Source organism: Micrasema longulum, unplaced genomic scaffold, assembly GCF_059751315.1.
Source record: "Micrasema longulum isolate JH-2025_06_02 unplaced genomic scaffold, ASM5975131v1 h1tg000954l, whole genome shotgun sequence".
Taxonomy (NCBI): domain Eukaryota; kingdom Metazoa; phylum Arthropoda; class Insecta; order Trichoptera; family Brachycentridae; genus Micrasema; species Micrasema longulum.
The window spans coordinates 212,430-225,408 of NW_028278145.1; the positions used below are offsets into that span (position 1 = coordinate 212,430).

General features: G+C 34.5%; 1 protein-coding gene across 7 annotated transcripts in view; it reads left to right on the plus strand.

Moving 5' to 3' along the window:
- Positions 1-11,199, plus strand: part of spen (spen family transcriptional repressor split ends) — a 175,897-nt gene extending 164,698 nt beyond the window's left edge. For all 7 annotated transcript variants that reach the window (XM_088232160.1, XM_088232162.1, XM_088232161.1 and 4 more), the window contains 7 exons: positions 1,750-1,847; positions 2,981-3,099; positions 3,651-3,808; positions 5,025-5,192; positions 7,420-7,620; positions 8,677-8,835; positions 9,573-11,199. In XM_088232160.1, coding sequence (XP_088088286.1) covers positions 1,750-1,847; positions 2,981-3,099; positions 3,651-3,808; positions 5,025-5,192; positions 7,420-7,620; positions 8,677-8,835; positions 9,573-9,701 — 1,032 coding nt within the window. In that variant the 3' untranslated portion in view covers positions 9,702-11,199. The remainder of the gene's footprint in view (positions 1-1,749; positions 1,848-2,980; positions 3,100-3,650; positions 3,809-5,024; positions 5,193-7,419; positions 7,621-8,676; positions 8,836-9,572) is intronic.
- Positions 11,200-12,979: the final 1,780 nt, after the last annotated feature.

The window sequence follows — 12,979 nt, forward strand, 5'->3', positions numbered from 1 at the left end:
GGAAAAAAACAAGAATAAAAGTAGGCTGAGTGCTGTCAAAATGAGATCTCAGGCGAATGTGTGGTCAAATTATGTACGGTATGTGCACAAATGTCGAGATCTGAACATTATGTAAGGTTGAGATGAGCATTATCGACAAAATCGAGAAATGAGTGCTGTGTTGGTATGAATGAGTTAAAGAACGGCTAAAAGCATTCACAATGCGAATGTTGATGAACGCAGTAAAGGAGGAAGGCCAAATTCAACAAATACTCAAAGAGGAACATATCGAAAGTCAGAATAATCGTCTTGCATGCATGAGAATATGTATGAATGTAGAGGAAGCGAAGTCTGTATGCAAAGCCAGAGTGGAACCCCTAGGAAATGGAGTGATAGTTTGTTGTTATCTTTATGACATGAACATTGGCCTGAAAATGAATTATAGAGTTATAGACTTTCAAATATATATTATTTGTAATGTGTATGATTGTAATTTGGATGACATACATAATTTTTATGAAATCAAACTTAATTGGTATTGAAATTTGGACGCAGCAGTCAGCAGGAATAGCTCGTTCCCCCCCACCGGCTCACCAACAGACTTCACCCGTTACTCCGGTATACTAACATTATCCTAACCTTTCCCGATCATTACAGTCTATGAGATTAATGTGCACTCAGGCCATATATATTGTGTCACTATAAACTGTGTCTCTGTAATCAACTGATGTATGTATAATGTTTTTAATAAATAAAATAAAATAAATGTATAAGAATCTCTAATCATTGTAAAATTATTATTCTAATATAAATAATTTAAGATTTATGCGGATTATTGCTGACGTTGGAGCATTGCCAATAATTAAGATAAGAAAGTTGTTAAAATTAAATAATTGTCTTTCTTAATTAAATAATTAAAAATTAAAGAACTTCAAAAGTACGCATAGTTACACACACATAAAGCGGAGGTTATTAAAGATTTGTCTGGATTGGACCTAATTTTTATTTTTTTAGAAATATTAGCATTTTTATAATTACCCAATTTTGTCCTGTTATTAATTTTAGGGGCCATTTTCAATGAGTTGTAAAAAATAAACCCGTCATCGGTCTTGTTATTTGTTGTTACTTTCTATTTATTGTTTAATTTAGTATGACTGTGTCGGTTTCATTAAATAAATAAAAAAATAAGTAAAAATATTTTATAAATTATGTCACTATTAGCTCAATTTTTTTGACCCTGAATCTGGAAATGATCTCAAGTCTGGTCGTGTCAAAAGCAGACACAACCGAAGGGCATGCATGATAAGATGTATGAATGTGGAAGGAGGCTAGGATAAATGATAAGAACACAATTATTTATTTTATTTAAAAAATATATTTAAATGATAAAATCATTGATAATATAAACAGTTATACACGTTTGTGACACTACCGAGTGGAGTAGTGGTCCAGTGGTAGTGTTACTCAGGAACAGCAGTTAGATATTCACTCCGATGATGTTATTTCCATTCACACATCTATTTTAGTTCAAAATGGTTCCAAATCAGAAACATTTGTGTTAATAATAATAAAAACAAAAAGGTAAACATTCTAATGAGATCGATCAGAAATTAAATATACAAAAAAATCAATACATCGTATCTCTCTATTTAAATTTTTTGTCAGAACATTTGATCTGCATAAATTATGCATGTTATCTTACAATAGTTACTTTTTCCAAAGTATGTTTATAGTTTATCATCATTCATTATTTTCATTGTGATTTTGCAGGGCGAAGGTGTATATTCTCATTTTCCTCATCAGCATTACCAACATTACTTCAGGACACACCAAGATGCCCGAGCCACTCCATCTCCATATGTTGCCAGGTGAGAAACACAATTTTGATTTGTATTTCATAAGCACCGTTTTATTTATAACTGTACAACATTTTTAAATACAAAGGAGAATGAACAGGTGTGTTCTATACCCTAGCGGTAATAAGTTGTATGTGATTAGAAATATATTTTCAAGGAGAATATTTGTTACTATGACGAATCATCTCAATCAGCTGTATGTTCTGAGAATTTTGTTGAATGCGTACACTTTTGAACAGACAAAGCTGAGTTGTATCGAACACTCGGTAACTTTCCCTCTCCCCTTTCCCTTCCCACGCATCGCAATCTGCTCCACGGCTGCATATTAACCCTTTATAGGACACATCTTTTGCATTGATTTACGTCTTGCAAACCTAATGGAATGTTATTTTTTTAAATCGAATAAAGTAGGCTACATTAGAATACAAAAATAATATTTAACTTATTTAATGTATTTGCATTTGAATGATTTATCTTAGTTGAATTCAGTGAAACCCTAAAATTACATCCCCGCAATTTCCCCACAATTTATTTACAATTTTTGTAATCCCATTGAATTTTACGTTTTATTCCTGCAATTAACGTCAGAGAAATTTGGAATCCGCAATGAAAACTGATAGCTCGAGAGTCTGAAGTTAGTTTCTATCATTATATAAACTTTTTTTTATAGAAATTTGTAATTTTAAAGGCAGTTAAATGCGTTTTGCGAACATTTGTTGCCGCCATTTTCGTGTTTTTTAAAACTCAGGAGTCTGAAGTTAGTCTCTAATCATTATACCAACTTGTTAGTAGGAAAAAATTGCAATCCCCAATGAAAACTGATGGCGCAAGAGTCTGAAGTTAGTTTCTATCATTATACTAACTTACTGGTAAGTTAAATAAATAATCGAAAATGATTTTCGTGTTTTAGTTGTAATTTTAAAGATGGTTTATTGTGTTTTACAGACATTGCTGCACAATTTTTTTAAATGAAAAATATTTTTCTGAATTGTTTTTTTCATTACCCCTTTATTTACATTTTCCTTTCATTTAGGTTTTTTTTGTCGGTTCCTTAAAAAACATAATTTAGGGGTTTTACTGTAGTTATGAATGAGTAGGACTTCTCACAATATGTCAGTGTTATTTATTGGACATTGTGTGTTCAGATCGCCTCTGGGAGCCGAAGGGTCAGAAGCGCCGAGTCCACCACTGGAGCTTCGCAGACCACCTTGTGCTAGAGTTCCACATCCAGCACATTCACCGTCTCTTAGTGACAGAAGTACCGGTATGTACCATCATTGTTATTTTCTTATTCGCACCTTATGGTGCATATTGTTGTATGTAACTAACTCTTTTAATCCCAGACTATTTTACATAGAATGTCAAAAAAAAAATCAATCAGTTTTCTAACAAAAAAAGTATTTTTTTTTATCTCTAATACCTATCGAGTTTTGGGGAATTGAGCTAGTTTAGCAAGCTGAAAAAATATGGCTGATTATTATGTAAAGATTCTTCATACATATTCACCATAAAATATTTCGCAAAAACTTTGAGGCCTTGATGATCGGTCTCGTGGACACCAATTTGAGACAATTGGCGACATGGAATTCAAAGATGTATTTTTATATGTATGTATTTATTAAAAGCAAGACAAGATAATATTTTTATGATCATCGCGCAAGAAAGGCAGTAGGCATTGCTTAAATCTTACAAACATTTGGACATACTAAAAATATTGTTGACAGAGTTGTAAGTAACTCGCTATTAGACGCAATCAAGTTGTGGTAGAGTGGGTAGTTTTGAATTCGAAATTGATGTAAATTTTTTTCTTTCCAGATTCACCGCAAGTGATTCCTTACTCGAGGTACGGAGAGGAACCGCGCTACTACGAGGCTCCCGCCCCTCCCCCTGCCCACTGCGCCCCGACCCAGCGAGCCCCCTTGCTCCCCCCGCATACTGCACACCGCCCGGCCACACACACACATACGCCAACTGTAAGCGCTATTTACACCCGGAATATCTAAAAGAACCAGACCAGTATGAAATACTGTCCAGTAAAAAATAATTTTTTGCTAATTATTAGTAGCATAAAAAATATGTTTTAATCTGTAATTTTCAATTCCTGCAAAAATGTTCATTCTATTGGCCACGCCCCTAATACGTGCCGGTTCTTGTTTATTTGTTCTTGGCCACTGAAATTTGTTTAGAACATTATCACGAATCTTGATGTCACAACAACCAAGGCTAAACATGTCGCGTTTTTTTAGCAATGTATTTTTATTAAATTAATTTTTTACATTTATGTATGAAAACATTTCTCCACAATATCCAAATTGATTTTGAAAATACAATTAATTATTCTAAATCTATTTCATATATTTTTATTGGTATTCGTAGTATGTGACATTTCCCTTTTGTCGATCTCTGGTGTACGGTTAAAACAATGTATGCAAAAACGTAAGTGGAAGACTATTTTTAATAAAAATAAGAGAAACATATCGGTAGTCAGATGGCAGAAGGGACCATCTGTATTTTTTTCTGTTTTTTAGTTTTCAAAAGTTTTAATCAATATTTCAGTAAATACACATAGAAAAAAAAAACATCATTTAGAATGGTAATTTATAATTGAAAAGCAACACTAAAATGTTTTAGTTTGGGGATTGAAGTCTTGAAATTGAGTCGTATTTCAGCTCTCTTGAACAGTTTTGAAAATTACAGATGGTCCCTTCTGCCATCTGACTACCGATTATATTTCGGCCTCTAAAAAATACAGCAAGGCTTGAAAGTTTCAGCAAAATGCAACGAGAGCAATGAAAATTTATACTTTTTATTTCCAGTTTGTCCTTTTTGGTGGCTTATATCTTACAGTGCATTATAATTAAGGCATTATTATTGAAACAAATAACTCAACATTCTAAATGGAATTTGATTGAAATTCCTGTTACACAGATAAATAAAATAAACATAAAAAAATATTGCTCAATTCTGAAAACGGGAAATATACTTAAATATTATTGAAGGCCCATTTCTCAGAATGAACGGACACATGCTTTTGCGCAAATGTCTTTAATTATATTACTATTTATGCGATGTTAAATTAATATTCAAAATATTTTTTTAAATTTAATTTTTATCTGTGTTATTTCAAAATCCTGTAAAATGAGGTTATTGAATAAGTGTATTATATTTAATGATAAATTTTGTCCTTAGTTGCAGTTGGGCATCGATGGTGGCAGTGCAGGCGAGGAACGCGGGCCCAGTAGGGGGAGTGCCCCGGCCCAGGGGGTCGGGGGGGCTGTGGTGGGCCGCACACTCCCTGGCCCTCCCCACGCTGCACACGCCCCCCGCGAGGCGGACTCCCTCATGATGCTGCTCAGAGTGAGTACATCTCGATACACTACTCATACTTTGATCGTTTCTACTGAAAATTAGTTTTTATAAAACCGATCGTCGTCCTGAGGTTTGAACCCCTGGAAACTGAAATATTTGAGTAAATCATAAGAGCGCAAATGTGACACTAAAAAATAAACATGGCCGTCTCCAGCCACTGTCATTTTTGAGGTTTTTGGTTAGCCGTTAGAATGCTACGCGGCGCAAAAGCGCTGCGATCGTTTGTATCGAAAATTGCGGCGCAGCGCAAAAGCGCTGCGAGTTTCAGTGTGTTTTCGGTGCTCCGCGGGAGTGCATGTACGCTAACCTCGCACTTTATGTTTAATAAACATTAATAAACAATAAACATTTTATCTTTATAATGCAAAAATAATTAATAAAATTGATTGATATTTGTCTAAGTTAGAGTGTTTTATTTGACACCATTATTTTTTCCTCTAAATTAATCAATATGTGTATAGCAATTTTCATTTATTTTTGCCAAAATTGCTTAGCACTAAAACGGTTAATATAGCCATCTCCTTTGTTTCTGCTAGGAAAACAGTTTAAAAGCAACCAAAACTCATACGGTTATATGGATCGACCACAGTCAAAAAGTCCATTTACTCAGTTTCAGTTACAATGGAGATAGCCACATTAGTTTTATAGCTTCACAAATATTTTTTTTTTAATAAAAATAAAATATTTTACACCAAAAGTTTTATGTAAGCTTTATCTTTCAGGTGAATTGTTTACTTAAATTGCAGATCCATTTTTAAAAATTTAATTTTCTTTTAGCCATAAACAACCATGTAAAAAAAAAGGGAAATGAGTTGCAGTCCAGCAGGGTTCAAATGTCAGACCTCCTGATCCAGATCTCGGGTGTGGATCAGATTTGGAGGAACTTATTCAAAATCTATATTTTCCTTTACTTCTACTGCATATAGTAATTGTTATCCTTTATGAGACTAGACAGTCCTCACTAATATCTGTACCTAACCAAATATTCAGGAAACAAGACATAAATTTATAGCCAAATGAGATAATTTCAACCTATAACTTTCAACAACATTTTGAGTTTGTCCAAATTTTTGTTGACAAGGACTGGATTCAACTCCCCGGGGAGCTGTTTATATTAACATATTACAACATAGATAAAGAACATTTAAGGGAAGGTAATATAGAAGTCTAGGCATCTACCTGTCCTTATGACCTGTCAATGGCTGGTTTAAGTGGCCACTTTACACACTGTGTAACATTCACCATTCTGCTCATATTTGAACATTTGAACATCGCATAAATAAAGGTTTCAGCGCTTTAACTTAACAAACATCAACAGATGAAAGAATTGAAGGAATAATGATGTTCAAATAAGGGCAGAATGGTGAATGTTACACAGTGTGTAAAGTGGCCACTTAAACCAGCCATTGACAGGTCATAAGCCCTGTAGATGTCTAGACTTATATATTACCTTCTCTTGAATGTTCTTCATCTCTGTTGTGATATGTTAATATAACTTTCATTGTAAAATAACTAACTAACTGACTAACTAACCATCACGCCATTTCCCCAGAGGGGTAGGCAGAGAGGATAGAACGCCACACCACTCAGTCCTGGCACACTTCCTTTGCTTCCTTCACATTCATACATCTTCTCATGCACGCACGTCGATTATTCCGACTTTTCACCTGACCACTTTCAAGAATTTGTTGTACTTGATCATGCCATGTCTTTCTCGGCCTTCCTCGACTTCTACAACCAGACACATTCGCATCATAAATCTTTTTAGCCGTTCTTTCATCATTCATTCGCTCCACATGACCGAACCATCGCAAAATAAAAAAAGTAAAATAATGATTTAAAAAAATAATAATAGTACGTATTTAAAATAGTGTAGCCGGATACTGATGTTTTTTGCATTAAAATAAAATTGACTTTAGATTTTTTAGACTTAGATTTTACATTATTACAATGTAAGTGGACTTTGCGATAATTTCTGCATTTTTAACTTCAAATTGGCCAAATGTGGACTCCGGTGTTTTACCGTAGAGAATATAAGATATATTTTTAAAAAAAAATTTTTTTTTATACATACCTAACTATTGTTTCACTTCAAACTTGTAATACTGTTGTCCTTATAATTTATCTGGGCCCGTTGTGGTGTATAAATATATATAAACAGAAACAATTTTGCATTGATTAATAAAAATGAATAATTATGACTTTGTAATTGCAGCGCTACCCGGTTATGTGGCAAGGTTTGCTGGCCCTGAAGAACGACGCAGCCGCAGTGCAGATGCACTTTGTGCACGGCAACCCCGCTGTAGCCAGCCACACCCTCCCCAGCAATGGGGACGGTTCTACTCCCCCACTGAGGATAGCGCAGCGCATGAGGCTCGAACCGGTTCAGCTGGAAGCTGTGGCTAGGAAGATGCAGGTAAGGCATTCCATCTGTTTGCCTTTAAGAGAGTGGATTCTTTAAAAAGATCAACGTTGAAAAAATCATAAAACATTTCAGTACCCGAAACAATGCAGTATTTAATGTTATTTTAATACAGTAAAAAATAAATAATACAGTACAGTAAAAAAAATAATAAATAATAAAAAACAATAAAAAAGCTGCATTTGTTTGCTTTTAAATCTAAATATGCCCAGAATGCATACCGTGATATTCCTTCGTTGCGAGAGTTATAAAGTTTGTATTCCACATAACTTTCTTACTCGGATCAAAATTGCTATGTATTAATAAAACCTTTGTTGACTCTTGTATTAAGAGAATGCGCGTGGAAGAGCGATTCGATGAATATGTAATGGAATATAGCTTTTCTATCACTCTCACAGATGCCTCCCCGAATACTGTGCGAAAAAGAAAACTGCATGTCAGACTGATTATGCCTAGCTAAAATTGTCAAGATTAAGGTCTCGTAGTCCCGTTTTACGCACCTCAAAACTGAGTTAATTTTTGTTTTTTTTTAGAAGTATTAGGATGAAATTATCTGTGTCTGTACATTTTGCTTTTTTTTTTTAAATACTTATATTTGTATACCGAAGGCAGCAGATAAAACAAGGCACTTTGTTTTTAGATGGTCCTATTATTATTATTATTATTATGGATAACTTATATAGCGCCATTTTCGTAATAAAATACCTCAAGGGCGCTTTACATGGTGATTCTAGCTCCTATAAAAGAAAATTTAGCGAAACAAAACAAATGATAATGATATGCTAATGGTGGATATCTGGTGTGTAAAAACATCATCACTAGTGCCATAATCCAGGGAGAAAATACTACAAACTGGGTATCCCGTTAAGCACACTGATAGTTTGTAATTTTTGTCTCAAACCTCTTATGGCCACATGCTGCAAATGAATGCTCTTAGAAACACATTGTAGTGGATTCATCAAAACAAAATCTCTTGCAGAGCGAAGGATCAAAATAATTCCTATTTAAAGTTTGTGTTTTTTTTCGTAGTGTAATAATATTTTCTTTTAGATGGAGAACGAGCATTGCATGTTGCTGGCTCTACCCTGTGGACGCGATCACCTAGACGTACTCCAGCAGTCGACACACCTCACCGGGGGCTTCATTACCTACCTCCGCCGTAAGCAAGCTGCGGGTATCGTCAACTACGCACCTCCTGGACATAACCAGGTACATATTTGTATACATCACTTATCACGATAATTCTTGCTAGCAACAAAGAAGATCTGAAATTTTTGGCAACAAAGGTCTACGATGTAGTTAATTGAAAGTGATGGTTTTTGAAAGGGATGAAAGTATGACTAAATGTAAGATCACTGCAAAAGGAGATATTATAAATCAGGTAAAAGAATTTGTGTATTTGGGAAGTATGTTCACTAGGGATAAAAATACTGAGAAAGATATTGAAAGAAGGGCGAGTGCCGGGAACAGGGTGAAAGGTGCGCTCAAATCTACATTTAAGCGCACCGTTCACAAATTTAGCTGTTAACAATGGAGTTCTGATGCTGAACCTATGTATGGGAGCCATGTATGGAATTGGAAAAACGAGGATGAAAGTAGGCCGATTGCTGTCGAAATGCGATCTCTTAGGCGAATGTGTGCTAAAACTATGTTATATGGGTGCACAAATGTCGAGATCCGTGCATTATACAACACTGAGACAAGCATTATTGACAAAATCAAGGAAGGAGGGCTGCGTTGGTTTGGACATGTAGAGCGAAAGGACAGTGAAAAAACGGCTAAAAGGATGTACTATGCGAATGTTGATGGATGTAGAAAACATGATGGAAAAAGAAAGAATGACCATTTCTATCTAAATCTACCTGATTATTTCGTTATGTTGAAACAGAAAAGAAATAAGTTTTTTAAATCCCAATGAACAAAATGCTCCTTTTCTGTTGTTGCAGCCACTCTACACAGTCCACATTTTCCCATCGTGCGACTTTGCCAACGAGAATTTGGAGAGAATAGCGCCGGATCTGCTGCACAGAGTGGCTGACATTGCGCACCTGCTCATTGTCATAGCGACCGTTTAAGTCCGCAATTCACCGCCATTACATCCGATGGTCGCTCGCCTTCTTTATCAAGTGTTGTGAATTAGATTTAAGAAGAGCGAAATTTACAATCAGGATATTTCATGCGTGTACATACCGTCGTGATTGTCACATAGAAAGAATCTATTTATTTTGTAGTTTTTCTACTTTGCCGATTAGAAACTGAGAACTCCCCGCATGATGGATGTAACGTGAGTGGGAGCAGTCGTGGCCAGGGACGATTGCCTCTCTGGTCTGTAGACTCTGCTCTGTGCAATTTCTGCGGAGACGTTCTACTTGCTAGTGAATAAACCTCGACTTTTAACACGGAACATTTACGGCGTCAGATAATATTTTAAGATTTCCAAAGGCTTCCAGACAACTTGTTCATGATAGATATTTTATATGATGTTATCATTTGGAATACTGTTATAGTGTGTACTCTGGTAAATGCGAGCAATAATTATCATATTTAGTTAAGTAAAATATTCCCTTCCTCCATTGTAATATTTTATTTTGAAAACTGGTTTGAATGTTTATTATTTCACATAACACTATTTATTCCCGATAATGATACAATATCTGCTTAATGATACAATATTCTAAATAAAATATAAAATCTATTTGCGACTTAGTAAATAAGCGATATGACTATTGCTTGTCATTTGTATGAAATTGTTTAAATTTATTAATATTAAAGAAGGATCGGTTCGTAAGTGATCATAGACCGGTACATAGACCGATGTAACTCCCACACAGTGGATGGGACGTTTTCTTTTTGTACAGAATATTATATCTGTGACAATCATCGACATAATAATAGAAGTAATTTTTTTTTAGGCACAGTGCCAATGTAAATTAATTATCTTATTAACATTAATACGCGCTAAAAGTTTTAGCCTTTTTATAAAAATTCTTAACAATCCATTTTATGAATTTTGAAGAAATTTTGTATTTCTCGAGTTGTAATAATAATTCAAATCATCCCCGGCAAAACATCAAGTATCGGAGTTATCTAGTTGCGCTGTAAGCCTAGTTATTTGTTTCCAGAGTTTACATATGCGAAGAGATTGTTGAAGGACATGTTCTGGGAAATCTGCGGTTGAACATGTCACGTGCAATAGGAAACAGTTATCATTCTGTTTTTAGTTTTGCTTTACACATAACCCGCTTGGACAACATCTCATTATGTGTTCCCGTTTTCTGAATAAAGAAAGCCAATTTTCCTTTAAGGAGTTAACTGATCTCAGATACCAGTGCCGTTCTCCGATGGTCGGTGAGCGGTAATGTTTCATAATTCGCTATAAAATCATTTAAATATATTTTTTTACGATATAATATACCCAGCCGAAATATCGCATCGCAGTGAAAACTCATCGGCGAAATCTGCAATCGATCGTGCATCTCGTTTTTATCACGTTCATTTGTGTTTCTTCATTTCAAAGTGCAGGGTCATTAACTACTTAAATTTACGAATAAAAAAAATAAAAACATAAAAAAATTCTTGTTAAGTTAATAATTTATGAAAATAAACTGTGATTCAGATTATAAAGTAGATACTTTTAGAAAGCATTAGTTATATACTAGAATAATGTTTGTTAAGGAAAGTTTAAATAATTGTTTATTAATATATTGACGGATTAATTATTACGCGAGAAAGTTCTCAGTCGGGTAACGCTGAGTACGGCAGGGTGGGAATGTCAGCGTCCCGCTCGCACCCACACCGGGAGTGTGCGTGCAAGGGGGGCAGTGGCCCTCCCCTCGGCTGCGGGAGGTGCTCCCACCCTGTAGAGTAACTGGAGATCTCATGTAATGTAGTGTTAATATTAAGGGTACAATGTCACGTCTGCTCGCGGGAGTGATTTATAATTATTTTCTTTCAGTTTCAAAATGTAAATATAAAGGTTTCCATTCGTCCCTTCTGTCATGTGGCAGCTCTACTGCTTCCGACGGTGTGTACCGTGCTGCAGGAGGGACTGATGTACACCTTTGTGTATTAGTTTTCCCGTATACAGCGATAAGCCGCACGAATCGAAGCATATTGTGTTTTAACTGCCCGGGTTCCTCGACTTCAATAAATACCAAACCTGAGGAACGTAATGCGGCCGGTTAACATTGTTTATTCTTCCTTTACCACCCTTTATTAACGTTATAAGAAGTCAATGAAGTTTTCTTTTTTATGTAATATAATTAATTATATTGTCTTTTTATGTAAAATGTTTCATTTAGAATAACGTAACTATTCCTATTATTTCCTTTCTTTTATATAAATAATATATATTGTTTAATTTTTTTATAACATTTTTATTTTGCCTTTCAAGAGGAATATCATATCGGATTAATTTACGTTTACCTTTAAATTGATATATTTTGTAGGTTTACACACATATTACATACACGCTTAGTTCTCTTCTTCCAGTGTTGGTAGCAATTTACTTTTTACGGATTTATTCAACCGTCTTTTTTACGTATAATATTATTTATTTTATTATTATTTTCTTTTTTAAGGATTTATTGGCTTTTTGTAATTTGAATAAAGGATTGCGATGTAGTTTCGAAAAAATACATAAGATTGCTGAGTAAGACCACAATGTAATATTATTGATAGTCAAAATTAGATAAAAGTTTTAGCGGTTAGCAAAAAAGTAAAATAAATTCGGAATAATTAAGAAGGGTAATGTTTTGGGATCTGGGCTTCGAGTTTTACTACAAGTTCCTTCAGAACGACTATTCTTTTCTTTTTGTTAATGTATTGTGATGTAATGAAACATAAATTAAGACTAACTGTATTTTTCCACATTTTAGAGAAATAATTTCTTGAAAAGAAAAAAACAATTTTGACAACTCCATATAATAATACAACAATATTGACGCTAAACAGATGCTGCAAAATTTAACTAAAAAATATTGAAGTAATTTTTTTATACTATTGTAATGTTAATAGGACCCGAAAAGCTCACTGTATTTGGAGAGAATTCATTAAGAAACAACATATTCATGTTTCTCAAGCAAAATCAGACATAAATATTTGTTTTGCAGTTGCATATTCATTTCGGTAATATTTTTTATAACAGGGAACTGAAGTATTGGATGTTACGGTACGGTTAGCAGCTTTTACGGTCCTATTACGGAGAAAGAAAGGTCCCGGTCGTGGGAAGAGGTTAATATTATTTGGATGTTTGTAGCGGCTTGCTGGTGTAGTATCTGTTAGGTTTTCTGTAACATATGAGGGAGGACACACGCGTGTGAAAAGTACAAATTATTATATAATCATACTAATA